Source organism: Styela clava, chromosome 7, assembly GCF_964204865.1.
Source record: "Styela clava chromosome 7, kaStyClav1.hap1.2, whole genome shotgun sequence".
NCBI classification, from domain to species: Eukaryota; Metazoa; Chordata; class Ascidiacea; order Stolidobranchia; family Styelidae; genus Styela; species Styela clava.
In genome coordinates, this window is record NC_135256.1 from 17,010,883 (window position 1) to 17,033,978 (window position 23,096).

General features: G+C 33.1%; 1 protein-coding gene across 2 annotated transcripts; it reads right to left on the reverse strand.

Annotated features, from left to right (window-relative positions):
* Positions 1 to 1,113: 1,113 nt before the first annotated feature.
* Positions 1,114 to 21,858, reverse strand: LOC120328255 (ubiquitin conjugation factor E4 B-like). Of its 2 annotated transcripts, none has more exons than XM_039394691.2 (30): positions 20,257 to 21,858; positions 19,848 to 19,929; positions 19,218 to 19,276; positions 18,654 to 18,766; positions 18,047 to 18,128; positions 17,157 to 17,277; positions 16,594 to 16,723; positions 15,683 to 15,791; positions 15,074 to 15,174; positions 14,572 to 14,683; positions 14,079 to 14,159; positions 13,429 to 13,611; positions 12,846 to 12,944; positions 11,970 to 12,083; positions 11,799 to 11,888; positions 11,289 to 11,391; positions 10,564 to 10,696; positions 10,327 to 10,426; positions 9,505 to 9,635; positions 8,311 to 8,409; positions 8,032 to 8,149; positions 7,249 to 7,366; positions 6,449 to 6,575; positions 5,674 to 5,818; positions 4,354 to 4,488; positions 3,248 to 3,439; positions 2,744 to 2,812; positions 2,555 to 2,660; positions 1,981 to 2,130; positions 1,114 to 1,424 (listed from the first exon to the last, which is right to left on the reverse strand). In XM_039394691.2, exons 1-30 carry the CDS (start codon positions 20,284 to 20,286, stop codon positions 1,330 to 1,332), a joined length of 3,327 nt encoding a protein of 1,108 aa, XP_039250625.2. In that variant the 5' UTR covers positions 20,287 to 21,858; the 3' UTR covers positions 1,114 to 1,329. The 2 variants fall into 2 exon arrangements, with proteins under 2 accessions (XP_039250625.2, XP_039250624.2); XM_039394690.2 differs by having other exon boundaries at positions 19,218 to 19,294; positions 20,257 to 21,815.
* Between the last annotated feature and the right edge of the window lie 1,238 nt (positions 21,859 to 23,096).

Sequence of the window (23,096 nt, forward strand, 5' to 3'; positions counted from 1 at the left end):
GACGCAATCGGAAACCTAGAACGTAGCGTAACGGCCGAATTTCGAATCGCTGGGAAAATAATTTGCAAGTTTATAGAATACAAAAACTAAAGTATATATATATATATATATACCGGTATCTTTCAGTAATTATTAGGTGCTACCTAGGTATGCGAGCTCAGCGATTGTGTGATCTCAGTTAGGTTAGGAACTGAACTCTATGAGAATATCCCGAGATTAAACATATACCAAATGCGTTGTTTTTCAAGAGCTCAATGATGTGTCAGATGCCTGGACACCTTGAACCGCCACAAGGCGCGCAATTTTGATGACGTCATACTACACAGAAAGGAACGAATCCCTGCGAGCCCACAGAAAGTTTTGAAATCAATTAAAGTAAAAGCCTTTTAGCGGAAAATACTACATTTAACCACCGAAAATTCAAAGCAACTGGTCCAGTAGTTAAAGAGAAAAGCGTTTTTTAAACAAAAAGAACAAGAATACAAAATGCGCATAAGCAACATTCGCGTTCGATCAAAAATACCGAAAATTCGACTAGTAATGCCATTTAACTAACCCTTCTGTGGTAATGTATATAATTATTCAAAAAGCGAAACTGTCTGAAAAAGTGACTTACGTATGAGCGGCCTGCAATTGCTTACCAGCCAATAGCGAGCTAACAAGGATAGGCGTTATAAAAGATACGATGACAGTCGTATTCATAAGGCTTTGCGCTATGCCACCAAGCATAATGAAACATTTGCGTTTTGTTTTACCTCCAGACTCGTGCCAAATAAATGGCTCGGCGCATGCTGCTAAGCGTCAGGACTACACTAGCCACCGCATCTCCGATCACTCTTCGGGGGTTCGAATCTATTGGGGATAATTATGTGCGAGAGGATTGCTGGATCCTCGCCGCCGCAGGGGGTTCACGTAACCACTCGTCGGATACGGCTTTCTCCGTATCAAGTCCATCCACCTGAAACAAATAACTGCCTAACTAATCCCATACCCGATATGAACTGGTAACCGGACGAGAGGCCATAATAGCTAGATGATTAAGCCGTCTTATTAGTCTTCCCTTTCCTCGGGTTAAATATGCAAATCCCAAACACAATCAAGTGACAAATCGAAGACGAAAACTTTATATTTATTGTTACACCAAAAAAAGGAGTGTTCAATTCAATGCCCATTACATATTACCGAGAATATTATATATACAGAATACTTAAAGTACTTTTCATTTCAAGTTCAATTTCATACAAAACGGATAATACACAGAGTTGTTGTTGTCCTGGTTCAAAAGTATGATATTATATAGTAACGAACATAGGAAATACATAAATGGGCTTAATTTTCCATCTTTTCTTCATAACTTGTTCCAGGCTGTCTTAATTTTTGTTTTTCTTTGATCCAATCATCTATTCGTTGTTTCAATTCAGAAACTAGGTATATATTTATAAATGATAAGAATTAAGAAGACCAGGGGAACCAGCAAACTATACCATGCAAATGGGCTAAAATGCCAACAAAAAAAACTAGATCGATGAAACAGAGATTAAATTTATTTATACCACAATGAAAGCTGGAAAAACGTATAAGTTTTCTACTTTAGTCATACCTATTAGCCCTCATGTATTTTCATCACATTTTGTTTATATTTCGCTAGTTTTTGAAGTATTTTTCAGTTGAAATTGAAGGCAATAAAAAACTCAGACCAGAGGATGGCAAAATTGAAACTTCTACTCTCAACTATGGGATAAAAATATATTTCAGTTAAAATCAATGGCAATAAAAACTTAAACCAGACGATGGCAAAATTGAAACTTTTACTCTCTCAACTGTGGGATTAAAAATATATGCACATGAAAACCATCTGCAAGCTATATTCAGCTTGGGTATGAAATTTTCACTCGGGCATTAGACATTTTTATCGTTACAACTCTAACTCTCACTTCTAAACCATCAAAATAAAATCAGATTCAGAACAATCAACTTTACCTGGTTCCAGCATATCTTCAGTTAATTTCTGTCGATTGAATGGATCGGAATGAGAATTGAGTAAATGTTTACGTATTATGATCCGATCCATGATATTTCCACTCGTCGGAAGTCGAACTGGATCATGCATGAGTGTGTCCATCAATGGATCTAAAAAATGGACGATTCAAAAAATTTACATTTCATTTTCACAAATTGAAGCGCGTCCATTTCAAAACCAAGATTTGAGCCATCAATACAGAATTTTTATACAATATGACATTTCACAGCATAAAATAAAGTAATGTGCCACAAGTGATAAGCTACCAGAAAATTTATTAAAATAAACTGGAACCAATATGCACTTAACCTAACATTTAGATACATTAAAAAAATTCATCTTTAATCATATCGCGAGAGATTGGAAAATTAGAAGACACGGTAATGGAATAATTCCCTAGAAAGTGCAGGCATAGCTTTTCCATTTATAACAGTTTATAGAAATCATTCTGAGAAGTTTTACAGTTAGTATATGGCTGGGAGTTGGAAAAACAATGACAATGATTTAGCTTCTTGATAATAAGAAACCGTTTACCTCTAAATTCATCAGGGATTTCACCATAATCATTTTCAACTTGTTGAAGTTCAATATGACATTGTTCAACTTGTCTGGCAAGTTCAGCAAATGCTTGAATTTCCATCTGAAAACATTTTGAATAAAACAGGTTGATTTCACTATTTTATACTTTATGAAACAAATGAAAAAAGACCGGATGAGTAATACCTGAGGTTTGATTAAAAGTTTCTCCATCTTCTTGGTTGCTTCATCATATATTTCTTTGCTATATGATCTCTGAAGTAGAAACAAGAATTCTAGGTGGTATATTTCCATAAAATACAGTTTTTTCACAACTTTTACACTGCAGTCTTAAGGTTTCAAGTTGATACATTAGTTTTTCCAACATTTTCTTGTTTACAACCAAGGGTTATTTACAACTAAATAGCCAATGTTTCATTAACAGAATATAGCGAGCTCAAAAATCGCAATATTCTATTAGGGAACTTTTATGCGCCCTTGCTGATGTTAGGGGTGTGATGACGCCCGCCAAAACAAAAAATATCACTGACGTCTGTTAGAAAAGTTAATAGTTACATAACAAATTTATTGTTGCCACAAAGAGCGACAAATGATGCGATAAATCAGAAAAGGGTATCATGAAACAATAAATCAATGTCACAAAAATTGCTTATCTGTGCATAAAATCAAATGTATAGTGCAAATATATACCTCGTCTCTAGCCAGACATTTGATGAATTGAGGGCAATTCAAGTTCAAATACAAATCGATGATTCGACTGAGTAGTTTCTTTGGATAAAAACCATACTTTTCAGGTTTTTTAACAATGAGGTTTTTGCATTTGGGACCACAGATTTGAGTGAGGTTGAAGTTCAACATAGCTGCAAGTCGATCGGCAATTTCCTGCACAATTGAAAAATAAATGATTATAAGTTGAAAAAAATGATGAAATTGGAAATGTAACAAATAGAATGACTGCAGTTGATACCAGACTCTAAACTAGGGGAGGGATAGCCAAACCAGAGCTCAGAAATACCATACGACTCTTCGTCATATTTTTTTATTCTCCAGTTTTGAGTAAATTTGAGGGAGAGGACCGACTATATTGGATACAACCCAAGGAGTTTAAAATTTTAAAGCTCATGTTTTAGAACTTATCGCAATACCAACGATGTATGCCATCAAGGTTCACCAGTTTTTGTATGATGTGATTATTATGTGATATTTATAGAAATCACAATAAGAAAGATCTCTGTAAATACTTTTAATAGAAATTAGTGCTTTTGTTTGCATTCTTAACAGTTAACAGTTATTCCAAATAAGCAAATAAGGTTGCAAGTCTTTTGGGGATCAGAAGCGAGCACAAGGCTGAAAGAAAATCAAATTGTTAGGAGAAAATTATTTAGTAATGATTAATCTATTATATCTCTACTCACTGGTCTCAAAAATGGCTTTTGCACAAATGTTGGATACAACCCAAGGAGTTTAAAATTTTAAAGCATATGTTTTAGAACTTATCGCAATACCAACGATGTATGTCATCAAGGTTCACCAGTTTTTGTATGATGTTATTATTATGTGATATTTATAGAAATCACAATAAGAAAGACCTCTGTAAATACTTTTAATAGAAAGTAGTGCTTTTGTTTACATTCTTTATACTGACATGGTATGTTTTTAACAGTTAACAGTTATTCCAAATAAGCAAATAAGGTTGCAAGTCTTTTGGGGATCAGAAGCGAGCACAAGGCTGAAAGAAAACCAAATTGTTAAGAGAAAATTATTTAGTAATGATAATCTATTATATTTCTACTCACTGGTCTCAAAAAAGGCTTTTGCACAAATGTTGTAAGAGAGTGAAACATACTGAGAGTTTCCGATGCCAATGTCAAATATGATTCACATTGTCTTTCATCTTGTTGTAGCTGTTGCTCACGTCGCTCACGCACTTCCTAAATTAATATACAAAAGCCATATTAATGTTGACTAAAATGTTCGGGATGTTTTTTATATTCAGAAGATTTTTTATAACAAGCGCTCAGGTATATATATATAATTTTTAATTAAAGTTGAGAAAAATAAAAACTACAATCTATGATCATTGACAAATTGTGTATACAATGTATTCAGGTATACAGAGCCGGTCTCTCAATTTTTGTGCAACCGATAATTTTAGAAATAGTCAATTCCTAATAAAATGACATTTTTGAGTAATACTAAAAATAAGTACAAATGGAACCATACTACAGAAGTATTAGATGTCTAAACCAGATAGATAGTTTGTATTTGTTAACTCATAATGTGGAATATTTAACTTCATTATTCTAATCAAAAAGCTTTTGACAGCAAAACACAGTAACAATTTATATAAGCTTGGTAGAATGAAAACAACACTTCAGTTCATAACTTGACGGTCGCAGGGTAAATACTCAAATGAAATTGTTGCACCAATTTTGTGCATCACCCATCGGGTCTGATCATTAGAATTTTATGCATAACCGAAATAGGTTTATAAAGTCCTAAAAAAGTGACCGAGTTGGGATATTGCATTTCAAAATATGTTGAAACTTGCTACCTAAAGAGATTGTTCAATGTGTATATAGGCCTAAATCCTATAAAAATTCAGTGAGGCAGTTATTAATGAGTCTAGTTGATGACACACAATCATATTAAAAGTGACACATGATGCATAGAGACATGAAGTTTGAAAAAAAATGATCTGTAGTCAGTGGTTCTCAATCGGTGGGGCGCCCCCCACAAGGGGGGGTGTAGAAAATTTTTTAGGAGGGGGGGGGTGAAGCCAATTAAATACTTACATTTCATCCATGTAATTTCAACGTATTTTTTATTAATAATACATACTTTCGCCTTACTATCTGTTATTTGTAGCTTATTGTTAGCTGGTTATTTTCAAGGTAGGGTGCGAGACTTGACAAATTCTAAAAAGAGGGCGTGGCTTAATATGCTTGAGAACCACCGATCTAGGTATTAATCGAATCATCAAAATGGTCAAGTCTGAGGAAGCATGGGCTTGCTTTATCAACTTAAGGGTACCTTAGTAAGAAAAGGGTCCACAAACCATGAAAGTGTGTGAGCCACTGCACAATTGCACCAAAAATTGAAAATATACAATGTACCTTTGACTGCTTGTTCCACTCGGTAGTATTTCTCATAGCTTCTTGTACTTCATGGATACTTTTCAGTGAATCCAAACTTTCATCCAATACAAATGTTGTATCGTTTATCAACATGTTTACAAATCTAACGAATTCCTTTCCACTTCTAGAAGAAAATTTTTTTTGAGATTTCAACAAAACTATCTGTCAATCAATTTTGGACAATGTGTCTTGCGAATAAAACAGTAAAACGTAATTATGCCCAAATGTAAAAAAAAAAATTCTAAAAAAAAAAATATTAGGCCTTGATTGTACAAAAAAATATTAATAAAAAATAATGAAAAATTAGATCTAAATGTACGAAATATATTATTGAAAAATAAAAATTCTGTCAAATGCTTAGGATCTTTTAACGAGCACGTAATCGCGGAGACTGTTTCAAAAACTGTTACATGGGAGAATTCTGATTTTGAAAACCCCCCTTTTAAAAATCTTATGCCGGTACAAAAAAAATGTAAAATCTGAATTACAATTTTTGAGTGGAATGACTAAGAGCAAATTCTAATATATAAATCAGAGAAGAGATGGAACATTTTTTCTGGAAGCAGTTTCAAACAGACCTAAAAACACTCCACTTTAGCTATGCTGTGTATAATGCGGTTGGTTACCCAAGATTGATTGCTACCTAGTCAAGCTAATCATGTTTATAATCCGATGGAATTATGAAGAAAATTTGTGTAACACTCCAACCTAGTTTGTGTAAAACCTTTTACTCATAGCATAACCATAACCTCACCTGCTTTCTTGTATTATTGCCTTCTGGTACAAAGGGCACAGCCATAAACTTTTGAAAATAATTGAGATGTGATATCGAATACTGAATTTGTCATAAAACTCATTGCTGCTTCCAGTTGTTTCAACATCTAGAAATCAAACCCCTTATTATTGTTGATTAACATATTTAAAATAAATAATTTTTTTTGTTTTTGCTTCAAATATCAGCATCATTTTCATCATTATACTCAGTTAGGGTTGTTCAAATGTGTTTCTATATTGGTTCACTGACAGTGCATTTTGTGGCGCTCTCGTAGTATGTGAACCAAGATGACGGACACCTGAACATAGTACTGTGCCAGGTTAGGGTTAGGCCATAATTTTATTCCAATTTCCTTTATTTTAGTACCATTACGAGTTCTGGAACTAGCCAAGTGACTCCCGTAGTATTTGTACCTGAAATTATGGCCCAACCCTAACCTGGTGGCTGGTACACATACTACGTTCCAGTGTCCGCCACCTTGTCTTGCGGTCAATGGAGTTTGAGTGACTTTGCTTCAAGCAAATTCTCTTGGAAAATAATATCTGAATATTTCAATTTTCCATTGTTCGAATCAATTTTTTTTCATCTATTTTTCATATATTCTCAGCTTGGACACTGATATTTTTTCAACAAACCTTGAAATTTATCTTTTTGGAATTTACTTTCAACTGACCGCACCTAATCTTCATTATTAAAAGTATATTGCTTATCAGTTTTTGCGTTATTTGAAAAAAAAATAAAAATGTCCCAAAGTGAAAAAAAATTTCTATTATTCATACCTGTATAAAACTTCATAAGAGCAGGTGCAAGGTTTAGAACAGCAAGAGGATGATTTTCGATTCTTTCGTAAAATGCTAAAGCTTTTGGTTGAATTTTAGGATTGAGAACAAAAATAACCTAAAAATATATTCAACATGTTAAAGTAGCATCATTTTTCTAAGATTAGAATAGTAGGTACTCCCGAAGTATGTGAACCAAGATGGTGGACACCAGAACGTAGCATGTGTACCAGGTTAGGGTTAGGCCATAATTTTATTCCAATTTTCCTCATTTTAGTTCTATTACGAGTTCGGAGACTAGTCAAGTGACTCCCGTAGTATTTGTGCCTGAAATTATGGCCTAACCCTAACCTAGTACACATACTACGTTCCGGTGTCCGCCATCTTGGTTCACATACATCGGGAGTACCGAATAATTCCCGTACAAGTCATTTTATTAATGTTATTTTAGCTTTTCAGATATTTCAGATATAGGACAAGATGAAGAACAGAAGGAAGATAAGTTACTGCATGAATATATATACAGTATTATCATTGTGAAAGCTTTTAATAAACTTACTATGGTCAGAAATTATGCTATTCTTGTTCATCACTCTAATACAGTCCAGTTAAGGTATACTTGAGATACCTGACATGTACAGATTCAAAGAAGTAAGCATTTAAGCAGTTTTGAATTTAATTAGGATTTGGTCATCGCAACTAAAAATTTCAGAAACCATGGTCCATAGTAATATTTTTTTCCAACATAAAAGCGAAAATGTACAAAAAATAATAATAAAATACCTCAACAAGTTTTGCAACCACATATGGATTGTGAAAGTAATTTGCCGAACAGACAAAAATGATGAGAAAATTCACCAAATTTTTTACAACGAAATCTTCCAAGGTGTTGGGAGAAAGTCTGGAATGAGAAAAATTAGTCATTTAAAACGATTAAAAGAAACATGATACAATTCACACTAAAAGTATTCATTTACATGCTGGCTGTTAAGCACTGTAAATAACAGTAATAAATACCGTATAATATATTATACATAAATATGAAAATATCAGAATACTCACTGTACAACGAACAAAAGAAATTGTGCAATATCTTCAACATAAAACTCAGGCATAGCAGCAAATGCATCAGGAATTTTAGCAGGCAGAGGTAATGTTGGTCTGCAACATAAATAATATTATAACGGAAACATGAATAGAGGATTAGACAACAACAAAAAGAAAAACTCTGAAACTTGAAACGAGAAGCAAATTGTACTTGTCATTGTTATGGACTGCTTATCTGAGAAAGACTGCTTTTGGTCAGACGAAACTTCACAGAAATACATTTGTGCTAGTGTGTAGCAGGACTCTCGAATTGCCTAGTATGATCAAGTTTATTCCTGCTACAGCATCCTTGCATTATACGCATACAGATCCACTAACGCAAAGAATTGAGAGGGGATTGGAAGTTAGTCTCGGGTAACCTCTACTGATAGTTATCTGCTTCGTTTTTCATTTCATTTTACACTTAACTTCATAAGTAGACAGTATGGAGTGTTGGATGATATAAATTTAATAATTTCTTGCCATACTATTATTTTTTTAGGCTTATTCCAGATATCAACAACACAATAACAACTATACACCTTTAACTACATTTGGAACAATGGTTGCTAACTAGTTACATTAACTATCAGTGGAGTTACGCGACACTAACTACCTTCTGTTGCTCTGCGCCTTTGCGATAGTGAAACCATATAATACAAGGATGCTGTAAGTGTAGCAAGAATAAAGATGAGTATTCTATTATTTTATTCTATTCTTATTTATTTTATTCAGGGGCCTGTACAGTAATACAAATGTTTCGGATCAGAATTCTTCAGACAGGCATAGAAAAGAATACTCCCGGAGTAGGCTATGTGAACCAAGATGGCGGACACCGGAGGGTAGTATATGTACCAGGTTAGGGTTAGGCCATAATTTTATTCCAATTTTCCTTTTTTTTAGTTCTATTACGAGTTCGGGGACTAGTCAAGTGACTCTCGTAGTAGTTGTACCTGAAATTATGGCCTAACCCTAACTTGGTACACATACTACGTTCCGGTGTACGCCATCTTGGTCCACATACTTTGGGAGTACCGAAAAAAGTCCTAATAAGAATGTTACATCAATACATTGATTGTATCATTGTGCAACAAGACTTGTGAATCAAATAAAAGAGGTATGTTTCCAGTGACAATTAAGTTTTTGGAATGATAATAACAAACTACTTACTCCTGCTCATCTGGTCTTGTTACAAGATTCAGTAAAAACTGAGCAGCAGATGAAAAATAAATCAAGCACTGATGTAACATTGATTCGTGATTTAAAGAAATTTCATAGCAGGCATTCCTCACAGCATGATCCTGAAAAGAGGAATTTTAAATAAACTATGGAAAGTAACCTAAAACTCAGAAGAGTACCAATGGATTATAATATGGCTCGTAAAGTCTAACCTATTTTTAGTACGGTATGTAATTGAAACTAATATTATTTTTAGTATTTATTTTTATTTGTAAAACAATTAATATGATCTCCATCTTTTGCAATGCAAATGTTAATGTGTTCCCCAGAATTTGCACGAACTCGATGCAATAAATATATCTTGTTATCAATTTTGGTACATTCACATTCTTTTCGTTGAGTCAAGTGCATTGAGTCTGTGATTTTGTTGAATTTACTTTCTCTTTGCATCTCCTGTACAGTGTAACGGTCTCTGTAGGACTTCCGTCAGAAATATTGTGCCCCACTAAACATTATTGTTATATGGTATCAGTGAACGGCATCATCATCACAGGTAATCATTTCCAAACATGGCATAACGATAGTTCGGAATGGATTGAAGACGAAAGTGTAAGAGCCCAAATAGTGAATACAAAACATTATGTGGTGGCAGTGGTGGGGAAATTCTGGATATCATTTGGACTATTTTACCCTATTTTTGTAAAAGTAATTAAGAAATTTATGGGTTCTGTTATTCTTGGGTCATCCTGTACAATACAAAATAATAAAGATTCTCTTACTCTCATACTTATCATATTCAGAAATATAACTTACTATTAATTGTTGTTTTAAACCTTTCAACATAGCACGATTTCTTGCTTCTGCTGGTGTTCCTTTCCAAGTGGCTTTTGTTGATCGTAAATTTTCTATTAATCTGGAAAATTTTAAGTAAATTATCGTCATTCCAGGGTAATTAAATCTGGTATGGCATTGAGACATGGACAGAAGTCTATTTCTAACCCAAGGTGAAAAAACAATACTGTTACTTTGCCGAGGTAAAGATTTACTTACGAGTGAAGTTCTCTCAGACTTCTGTTATATCTATTAAATGCTCGGAAGACAGGCATGACAGAGAGATGGTGTGCATGCATTGTGAGATAGAAGCATTCTGTCGGAAATGAGTTAGATGTTTCCAGGCTGGAATCTAAAGTAAAAAATATAAATAGTTTTGTCATAATATAAAAAGTCATAAAAGATTTTGTACAGGTAAGCACCTTCTTTAAAATTCATGAATAATATCAGTTCTCTATAGTTATACCTAGTCTTTAAGAAACATTTCTTGGAAAGCAAATTCTGATGTCTTAAAACATGGCTTCTCAAAGTGCTCCATACAGAACCGCAGGGCTCTGTGAGAGAAATCTCAGGGATCCAAGAGCTATTCGTTTTCCCCTTAAAATACTGACTTGGCTAATTTTGTCATTGTACAAATAAGGGCATTAACAAAATATTTTATAAATACAAAGCAGCAAATACACCGAATCATTAAAAGGAGTAATTGTAATTTACTCAGGAACATTAACCACTCTACGAATCCATAACACCAAAAGTTTGAGATCCCCAATCTCAATAATAGACACATCTATTGATTTTTGGCATTGCCTTAAATTTTACAAATGACTATCTAAGATAATTTTGTTTAAAAGTATTCTGGAGTAAATGAATTATAGAACATACCTCATCTCTGAACTATAAACAGTAGAACGATTATAAGTTGCAGACGTAAAAAAAATACTTACGTTGCTTTTGCATATCTTTGTACTGTTCAGAAGTCATTTTAATTCTTGTTTCAGTACTTGTTTCTATAAGGCATGTTGGATGTGTCAAATATTGTGTATCAACCTGTAAACAACAAGAGAGCGATGCTCAAATTTATAGACTAGCAGTGGTACGAGTATGCAATCTGTACTTATGTGAATTGCCACAATGGTTGAACAACGAATCAATGATTTTAAGCTCCATAAATAGTCATTTGAGTTTCATAGGATAGGATTTACATAATTGTCCCGATGGGACGGCTTGATCATGTGACGAACCACATCCTATCGTACTGTTACCAGTCCATACCTGGTATAGGATTAGTAAGTCAGTTATTTGTTTCAGATGCATGTATTGCTCTATTGTTGAAGAAAATATTGATATTACTTCAGAATCGCAAATAATGTCTTGTTACCTAATATATTCCATGCTAAGACTGTTATTAAATATTGCCAAACAATCAATATATTTCCATACTTTCTTATACTCACTTTATCAACTTTAACTTTGAGTGATAACTTTTGTAAGATTGTTAAAACATTTAACATAAATCCATTTTGTGATACAAGAGATTCATTAGTCTGCAAAAACAAAAAATATTTTTTAATCTTGTGAAAATTTTCAGAACAATAAAGTAAATCAATACAAAATGATTTATCTACCCGTATTTGGTTCTTCTTAGTGTTTGCATTGATAACTGTAGCAAGGAATAAAATGGTTGAATTCCGACTTGATGGATTGAGAAGACAATTGTGCAAAATTTTAAACATTTTTTCCTGTGAGAAAATGATTTATAAATTTAAATGTAATTAATACCAGACTGTAGTGATTGATACATGTGGAGTCGTCAAGTTAGATTTTTTAGTTTAATTCAAGTTCACCAGTTCAAAATAACATATAAACATCAATATCAACCATTATTTGCGATTTGCTTGTGAACAATAAATGGTATCCCTGAATATACCCCCTGCCCATAGGCTTCCGTCCCTATACACAACTTGATGTAAAAGTAGGCAAACAAAATTACCTACCTCCATATTGGTAAACATACTTCTGGAGCGCCCGATAAATTTATAATAAAACAATCATATATATTTATTTGCTTGTGTGAAACAGTTTCACACCAAAACATGCGGTAACAAGAAAAACGAGAATATCGGTCGGATACCGAAGATTTATCGATCGAAAATGCGGTTCGATTCATGACTCTATAGTGACACTGTGTGTCCCATCACTAATTAATTAAAAACTCGCTAATTATATGACATAATTCATTCATTCTGGTCCGAAATATGATGAATGCACATGCAAAATTTGGAGCAGAATCAACCACGCCTTCGTGAGATATCGCGAACATCTAACAGACAAACATACAAATACCTATCAACATACTTAATGATCTAAAGATCGATAAGTAATAAATTCCAGGACAATAAAATCAATCTTGAGGCTATATCATTTGAGCAAACATTGAAATAAAACCAATAAATCAAAACTTTACATTTCAAATGAATGACAAAAAATTATAAAATTTATACCCGGACATCTTCCATCTTTCCATGTATTGCTCCACTGACGAGTTTAATACTGTCCATATTTACTTTTGCATTGTCAAAATATGTCTTGCGCATTTTATCCTGAGCATACATAACAAAGAGTTGACGCTATTTCAGCTCAGTTGTGTTTTCAAAAATTGAAAGTAGATGAACACATCATGAATAAAAATAATAAGTTTTATTTTTAAACTCGGTAATGCGGTTTTCTTTATTAACATATTTCCACAGCCTCACAATGAATGGTCAGTTATGACAACCTTCCACAGTGAAAGTATATACATCTGAAGGATCAGATGGCTACCTATGCTATTCACAATGCCTGGACTGGTAACAAGGTTAAAATTTGTGATCTGGCACAGTGATAAAGTTATTAAAGCACCTTTATTCTCCAGGATAAATATAAAACTCCTATTCTATAAAGCAGGGGCGTGCAAGAGGCCGCCCCGGGCCACAACTCGGCCTGGTGAAGTTGGTTATATGGCCCACGGACAAAAGTCTAGTTGTCTAGTTGTCCAGAACAAAGATGTAAACCTATGTAAAGTTACTGAAACAAAACTATACTTACATCCTCTTCTGAAAAAGAAGATACTGATAGAAATGGTCCGAGGAAAGACAACATTTGAATTTCTGCACCTTTCGCATCACTTAACATTTCAGGTATCCAACTATCGAGAGATGTTATGAGTGAACAAACAGGTCTTTCTTTGCTTCTATCATGTGTAAGTATGCTTGTTAATTGAAGAAGAATCTGAAAAATTTTCACTATCGAATGAAATCAATTCCATATCTATAATGTACTTGATGGAAGAAAACTTTGAGGATTACAATGGCTAAGTAGAGAAAGCTGATTTCAAGCTAATTTCATTTATGTACTTCTTATAGTTTATTTTATGGCTTGTAATAAATATTTTACAAATAGCACTAATTCCAAATTTAGTTTTAAGTGAGTGGTTCAAATATCACAATTTCATAAATTGTATTCTGCAATGTTTTATCCGAAAGAAATCAGACTTCTTAAGACAAGCAGTTTTGAAAATTGTATTTGGAAACATGCACAAAATCATTTCATTCCAAGGTAATTTGGTTTTTAGGAAATAGGTTGATTCGATATGATAATGTGACTTCTTAAATTCTTTGTTTTTAAACCGAGCTAAACTAGTTATTCTTTGCCTTTCGAAATCATTTTGAATATTTTTAAAAGCATGTAAAACCAACCTCTATTGGCAAAAAGTTGTTCATGGTGATTGACATTTTCTTGGCAGCTTCTCGAATGTCATCTAATACTGGAGTGATTACCTAAAAACATGATTATTCACGATTTTAATAAATGATTGCAAAGTTCAAATCAGACAACACTACATTATACACTAGCCTCGTATCAAATACCCTATGGCTATAAAGAATTAGCATAAACAAATTCACACTCATTGTTGTGTTATTAAGTCCAATAAAAAAAAAATAGGGTAATCTTCATTTAAATTATTTTTAGAGATATTTATTTTGCAGAAGCAAGCAATTGAAGAGGTTGGCATCAGAGGTTAGATATACTAGTGCTAGTCCAGTGCTAACCCCCAGTCAGGGCATAATAAATTGGGCAGGATGATTTGTACTGAAGATATTGAAAATTTCAAAATACGACATCTTTCTGCATAACAGTAGGTAGAAATATATATAAAATTTTTCACATTTCACATTTAAAAAAAATTACCTTAGATAGATCAGTAATATTTTGAATGCATAATTTTTGTACCAATTGTGCGAGAAAATTATATGGCATTTGTTCCGACAAAAGAAGAGAGGATAATGGGTGTATAGCGTTTCTGAAAAACAAAGAATTAATATGGTTACAGCATTACACATTACAGACGTTCATATCTTAATACTTCATCTTGTAATAATTTTTAGTTTGAAAAATGAAAAAAAACATTTAATATCAAAAGAATATTATAAATTTCACACAAGTTATAATTTCCTTGCGACAATGACAAATCTCACTAAAATAAATAAACCTTGAATATTTATTAGGTTTGACCCGAGCATGAAAAGAGAGAAAAAAAGCAAATAAGGTATATGATTGAAATCCCATTATCCCAAAAAGTATTGCAAATATAATACAAAACTGTTGATGCATAAATATCTTCAGATATAAAAAAAATTGATATGTCAATGTCATTACTTTGTTTTATACTACAATAACATTTGATTTATACCTTTTAAAAGTAAAAATTTCTTCATTGAGTAGCAAAATGGCACAGTCTATACATTGTTCTTGTATGTTATTTAAATAAGTTCCTCTGTCAAATCCTGCTTTCTGTAGAATAAGATAAATAAAATATAGATTTGAATTATCAATGCTTCAAAAAACCAATATTCTGACAGTTTCGAAAAAAAGGTTTAGTGTTTTCACTTGTGCTTTATGTTGCGACTGTGCTTTATGTTGCGACTGATGGCGATCAATGGCAAATATAAGATATATTTAGTGCCTTTTTATGGCCTGGTCATTAAAGCACTAAATTTGGCTTTGTTGACTTCCCAGGTTCAGCATCCAGTTCACCACTTAGGAGCTAGCAATTCTGAACTAGAAGGAATGCGGTACTTCTAAAACAAACTAGCTACTCACATAGCAGTGGCTGATTATACAGAGCCTTGTTAAGAGGAAGATAGGTGATAAGAGAGTGTTTTATAAAAATAGCCTTTAGATTTTATTCATCAAAATCCTTTTAACCATTTTGAATTGAAGACAGCAATGGAAGCCGCCAGCAGAATGCTTTCCGACGAACAATAGTTACAAATATAAAATTGGAACTTGGAATACTAACCTGGTCTTCTCTATCATCACCGGAATGACATAATTCCACATTTTGAAAACAATTGATAACATATTGAATACTTTGCTGACATTTGTCTACTTCCAATGTATCTTGACCACTAAATGTAAACACGATATTTTGAAATGAAGTCATGTGATTTTTATTGATATTGAAGTGAAGAGTCATATTTCAATACTCCATGGAATCGAAAGTCAAAGCCTAAGCACAATTTTAGGTACTCCCGAAGTATGTGAACCAAGATGGCGGACACCGGAACGTAGTACCAGGTCTTGGTTCACATACTTCGAGAGTACCCAATTTTAAATCATCTGGAGTCAAAATTCCAGAATTCTGAGTAATGGTGGTAACTGGTAACCCAAAAAATTAATTTTTGAAGGAATTAATTTTACTACGAATCCTTTTTGTGGCAAAAAATACTTTTTTATTTGGGAGCTAAGTCGAAACTTCTTCAGTCTGTTGGGAGTCTAACTCATAATCTATTGTCAACCGTAAGAATTTGGAAGTCAGATTCTTAAGTCCACAGTCCTGATTGCAACCTCATTGTGAGTTAGCAGTAAAACATAATAATCATGAGAAGTAAAGCCATACATATCACACATGTGCCATTGGATTAAAACATTGGGTAAGGTACATAATATGAACTTGCATATATGAGTAAATAATAAAAAAAACATGTGAGTATTATATATGGATGAAAATATATACCGGTATATAGTTTCATAAACTTCAATTTATTCCAGCAATTAATTTTGACATGAATATACTAAATTAAGCTATTATAAATAATGATATGTTCTGAGTTATAATATAAAATAAACCCAATGTTGGTAGTTTACTATGCAAAATTAAACAAGCAAAATGATATTTAATAATAACTCAAACAAAAGTAATGAGGTTACCTTGGAGGTGAAGCTGTAGCTGAAGACACAGTATTGATCTTTCGACTTTTTGGTGTGGTATGAAGTGTTGTATTTTTAGTTTCGGAAGCACAATTTGACATGATTCCATGCATCAAGATATGTCCAAAAACTAAAATATTCAAATTCACTAGTTGAAAGCAGCGCTTTTTGAGCACTGAATGAAAAATATAACTTCAAAAAGTCAAGTTTAAGGTTGTCTAAATCTAATATGAATATTAGAGGAACAATATCAGTATTTATCAAGAAATTCAGATAATCCCAGTTTTTATTATATACACACTAGTGAATTCTGCCAGATAGATACAATTAGATTAATCAACAACAAGGCAGAGTTGTATATCATATATTGTTGATTGAACATAATCTAAGTATATCAAAATTATAGCATTGCAGTTTAGTATTTAGAAAAAACTTTAGCGTGTAAAATGGTTAACCATTCCCAAAAAAGATTCACATTAACCAGTACTATATCTATACAAATGTGTGTCTGAGGAAGAGGAAACAAGCACCACAAAAATGGATAGATTCAAATCTAATTTTACCTTCTTTTTCGTCTTCCTCAAGATTTAAATGTAATGCTTTAATATCATCTTCAGATATTCCAGATACTTTTTGTAATATGTCTGCTATCAATTGGATTTTAGGGATATCTTTGATGAGGACCTGTATCAATACAAGACAAACACACATTTTCGAAAATAGGAAATTTAAACCATTGATAGGATTTTTTCCAGCCGAAAAGATGGCTTATTAATAATATGGTAAAACCATGGATCAGGAGTCTAGAGAAAATTGCCATCAACTCCAGATTAAAAAAATGTTGACCCTGATACTGGGTTGTACCCAATTTCAAGTCGTGATTCCAAATTCTGATAAAAATGATATAAACTTAATGCTTTGAGTTTCTTTGAAAAGTCCAGACTTTTTAACATCATCAAAAGTCTGAAAATCAAACTTCGACTCCGAGGAAATCAGAATTTTGACTTAACTCCAGTGAGTTTGAAAATACGACATCGACTCTTGACTCCAGTGAAAACATAATAAACTCTTGACACAGCTCTGGGTGAAACATAGCTCGGTTACCAGTCTATTATTGAAGCAGTTATTTGTTTCAGATGCATGGACATGGTAATAATATATTATGGGAGCAAAAAATATTTAGCCGACATTAAAGTAGTTCTTTTTCTTTTATTCCTACCCCCAATGAACATTCCTGTATAGAATTCCTTTTACCAATTTGAGTATACCAAAAAAGAAACCAGGATTGGCATCTCAACAGATAAGCATATTGATTCTTCTTAACCATATTTTTTGCCAATCATAAGACACCGAATGTATTTTTTACATAGTTTTGATTGAAGACTGTCATATAAGATAAAAACAAATTACATTGCAGAGTTTTTTTGATTTCCAAACAAAACAGAAAACTCACCATATCATCAGTCTGAGTTGATATCATATTGTCAACATAATCATTCAATGAAGCAATACCAGAATCCACATCCATTGATATGCTACATTTAAATATTATTGATGATTATTTATTTCATTTTGAACATCCCTGCGCTAAATTTATTTTTTGTTTCTTAATTCTAGTCACAGATGATAACAGGCAGCGATTTCATGAATTCTCCAAAAAGTGGATTCGCTTTTTCATACATTTTGATGGCTTTTCTGTCATAACTTTGACTCAACATGATTAAAGAATCATATTTTCTCTTCGTGAAGGAATGCAGTGTAACTGTATTTTTATTGTATTTCTGGCAACTAGTATTTTCACAGATGACTGATCATGACAATTGTACACATAGTACATTATAGTAGGCCCCTACGTTATTAGTACCATCATAGCAAGTAAGTTGCATATTAAAAAATTAACAGCAGAAATGTGTCTAGTCGTATATGTGAAAATATATTTGCTCCGTTATGTGTGTCAAACACTATCTAAAATGATCCCTTTTATATAGACTAATGTCTGAATATAATTGTCTGAGTTTGACAGCATAACTGTTAGCAAAAAATTCATTTGTATATATTACCTAGAACTTATAGCACCAGTTAAAACTTCCAGAGGGCGCTTTGGATTTGGAGACAAAATATCATCATCTTCTGCTTGAGAATGTGGTATGCTACTGCTATCACTTGCCAATGACTGCAAAAATAAAATTATTGTCAGTATCAGAAACATCAGATTTTATTTTATTCAAAATACATGCTTTGGAATATCAAATAATAAATCTTTTGTTTGCCATATTCAGTGAAATCTTGATTCAATTTATAGTGCATATCAAAATTTTATTGCAGAAATTAGCCATCTATAGCCAAAGTGATAGCCAGGTCATATCGCCATAAAAACAATTTGTCAATGGGAAATTGTCTCTGAATAAAACCATCCATCCATTCATCTTACTTTCCAAGCCAAATGCATGTCGTATTTGTTGCTCAAAATCGTGATAATGGCTTCAATATGGAATCACTTTCCTAAACCTAACATACAACTTCAAGATATCAACCTCATAAAACATAAAAAATTTAAATTCAAAGTTTTTCAATTTCAGTTGAATACTGATACTTATTCAACAATGACTTGAATAAAAACTCACACTTGTTGCTGAAGATCTCGCTACTTTATATCTTGGACTTGAAAATTCTGGTGAAGTATCTAGAGATTTAGAGTTTCCTGTCAAATAATGTTCAATAAAGCATGAATTTAGATATGATCAGTGACAAATCAATGAAGCGGCTCCAGCCAATAAGCATGTATTGGTATGGTATTGATTACTTTGCTTGAGACATAAAAAGACAGTCTTCGCAAGGATTAGATGAAAGGAAAACGGTGGGTTATATATAGATATAAACTCGATTAGACACTTCAAAAAACTTATGCATACAGAAAGATCATGCTCAATTCCAGTGATTTTTATCTCGGTAAACTGCTGAGCAGAAATAAAAAGTGTGTTGTTTGGAAAGAAAGCGGTAGAAACAAACCAGGAATTTTGAGAGAATGAAAGAAAAGAAACACTTTTCAAATATATTTTAAAATTATGATTCACAAATAACCATTTTTTATGCTTCCAATCTTGCTCAAACGCATGTACATGTTAGCACAACCATATTGCAATGTATATGCTCACAACTCTGATATATGCATGAATGTAAAGGTACTTCTGTACACTTTTTGGGAGTCAGATTTCGTTGTATAACAATATGCAAATTAGAAAATATTTATGAACCTTTTTTGCTTTCTTTATCTACTGGAGTTGACTGTGGGGAGCTAGTATCTCCGCCTAAGCGTGCAAGCCGGCGTCTTCGCATCTGCATCAAAAATGTCGGTAAAAAATGCAAACAAACTGAAAATCGCTTACTCAACAAGTAAAGAAATCCAATATTAAAATTATATGTAAATGATGCCCAGAAATATGATTTAATCATTATAGCAATAGGTCTATAATTCTTATCTTAATATTCCATGTCACATGAAGAAATACTCCCAGTTATCAACTTGTACAACTATACCATGGCCCAAGTCCTTTCGTTGTGAAATATATCCTATAGGACATTTTTATTTTATTACAAAAAAAATATAACCAAACTGTTTACCATGTACGGTAAAAGCATACCGTAATTTTATTCAATTCTTACCTCATCTTGAGTGATTGTGTTTTCACTCATTTCAGTGGTAGGTATTTGTGTAACAGCCGACCCAAGTGAATCATACAAAAATTAATTTTGTCTAGAATAATTATTCTTAATTTATCTAAAAACATAATAATGTTGAACACAAATTAGGTTAATTAATAAACCATCAAAAGCACAAGTAAATATAAGTTTAGTACAATAAGCATAAGTACATCTCAGACATGGAGTCGTTATAAGACAAAAGACAACCCAGATGTGTGATGTTGAACTATATTCAATACCGGTATTTTGAATCTTTGATCTGGAACACTAATAATAGGAGTGACAAAACTTATCATATTTTATCAGTATGACAAAAATCATCAGATTCTTTTCTACTGTAAGTGAGTCGTAATGGAGTCTAGTCCACGATGACCGACAAAAAACATTGGATGGATGCCTTATTCCAAAAGAAAAGTCATACATAACACTCTCAAAATCCAACAACCAGGTTTAGACATTTGCTTTTGGCCTTATGGGCAAAATTTGAACTTATTGACACATTTGTTACCTTTGTTCCATACCTCACTTTATCACACACCAAACCAATGACCATGGATTGCTATCAGTTTTGTACAACTGGACCCCCGACTGCGGCATGACTACATTAATTTAACATAATTTGACTGTAATGACTGAATGATGATGAATTTTTATTTCGTTGGCTTTTTTATTATTAAATATGACACATAACCTAAAGAAAAAGCATGTATTTTTATAAAAGAGTAAGAAGCCACAATTATTGAAAGTCTCAGGAAGGGGACCATCGATTATGAACGTTTGAGAACCACTGGTCTGAATTGTTTTCCTGATGATTGGCCTGATATATGCGGTACTGTTGTGCCACCGCTAACCTACCATGAGTCTGTAACATGGATTACTTTTTGCTTCCCATTGGAAAAAAAAACTTTTCCTGGATGAAAACAACAATAACTTCTTTCTTCAGTTAGTGAATAGAAACAACCTTTTATTTATTTTTTCTATTAAAATCTCGATAAACAATATTTTCATCAAGTGCTGCTGCATCTTTGAGAACTTTCATAAACTTTTGATTCAATTCTTGAGTACCTTTGTCATCAGGATTTGTATACTTCATATTTTTCTTTATCTTTATTTGACTGGAATCTTTCATAATGCTCCAGTACATAGTGTAATACACAATACCACCAACCGTTGTATAAAACAATAATTTGTAGCCTCTCATGAGTCTTGTACTTATGAAGAAATTTATGTCACAATACAGCAATAGTAATAAAGAGATACTGTAATGGAAAAAATGATATCATTTTTGGAGAAAATGAAAGATGAATACAGGAATATGTCTATCAAAGATGTCAAGAGATAACAAAAAAAATCTTACAGACTTAAGCTGTGTTCAAAGCAAAAATTGTCTACAGTCTGACAGTGGTGACAGCATAAAGTTTATTAATATGGTCAAGCATTTAGCTGGCCTCAATTCAGTAATTAGACTTTCATGCTACCACTGTACCAACTGTTTTCAAAATTGTTAGACAGGTGACTTTGAGCAGCGCATTTCGAACATGACAGAGAACAGGAGAAGCTGTTATAGACTTTTATAGTGTTCTTTTGACTGTTTTTGATGGAGGGGCATGTACTTCTGTACTTGTACGTTTTAAACTTTTTTTGTAAGTTATGCCCATCATCCTCTGCATTTTGTTTGTCAGTTTGTTGTTGTTTTGTTTCTTTCAGAGTGATCGAAATGAAATTGATTGATTGAAACTCCGTTTAGTTTAAATTACCAACAAACATGGATAACAGTATGAAGTGAGACATTTTCAAAATAGACTGATAGATGAATTATTGCTGAATTCAGGCATTGCATTACCTACCATACCATATTCATTATTTCCTTATATCACTGCAGCACTGTGCTATAACCAGATAACACCTACCTTCAGACCTTACAACCGTATTGTACTTACTGACCTAACTTACCGTAGCTTAAGACAATGACCTTCCGGGCCAACTTTCAGACAGTCACTGAACACTGCAACATCTGAACATGCAGACGTGTCCAGATGCCTGTATGTGTCTACCTAACCTCGTAGCTTTGGTCTCTTGGTGGAACCATTCCTTCTGTCTGTCTGTCAAGCTCAACTAAACATATCGACTGCGCTGTACACATTCTGTGGCAGAGTGACAATTGCAAAATTCTGTAAATGCATAGCAACAACAACATGGGCGAACGACTGGAAAGAAAGAAAATGCTGACAAACAGCTGAGTCATCATCAGGCGAATCCGCCAGAAGTGACACATACACACATTTCCCTCAGTCGTGGGGCCGCCAGATAAATGAATATAATGAATCTCTATCAACTCGTTGTTGCTCTAATTTACGGGTTAAGTATGATATTACCTCAAGGATAAGAATCATTATTTGAACGAAGAAATAACGATGGTTGAAACTTATCCCAATATAATCTCTTTTCACTTCTATCAAAGTCAGCCCAATGAGAATATATATTCCCAATATATACTGTATATATCAAGATTTCTGAATATATGTTGTCATTGGTCAGACGGAGTTATCCTGTGAGAGTGGAAAATGTGGATGCTGAACCAGATGATTTATCACCCAGTATTTCAAAGTCTCCTAGCCATTTCCATGCTCAAAGGGCAATATTCTGCCCAAACAATTTATCAGTGTATGGATTCCTTCTAGTGCATAGTTTCTTGGATAGGTCGCCGACCCTTCGCATCGCTTCACAGATACAATTTCTAATTATTTTTTTATCTTTGGACCTGATGTGAAAACTGTTCTACATGCAATGATAAATCTATC

Bases quoted from the DNA above. Each gene is read 5' to 3' on its own strand.
- LOC120328255 (XM_039394690.2), bottom strand. From the start codon at position 20,286: ATGAGTGAAAACACAATCACTCAAGATGAG. The intron at 14,160-14,571 runs GTAATTTTTTTT...TCATGTTTTTAG, and splicing joins ATATTACTGATCTATCTAAG to GTAATCACTCCAGTATTAGA. The intron at 6,576-7,248 runs GTATGAATAATA...TTTGATTTCTAG, and splicing joins TCTTATGAAGTTTTATACAG to ATGTTGAAACAACTGGAAGC.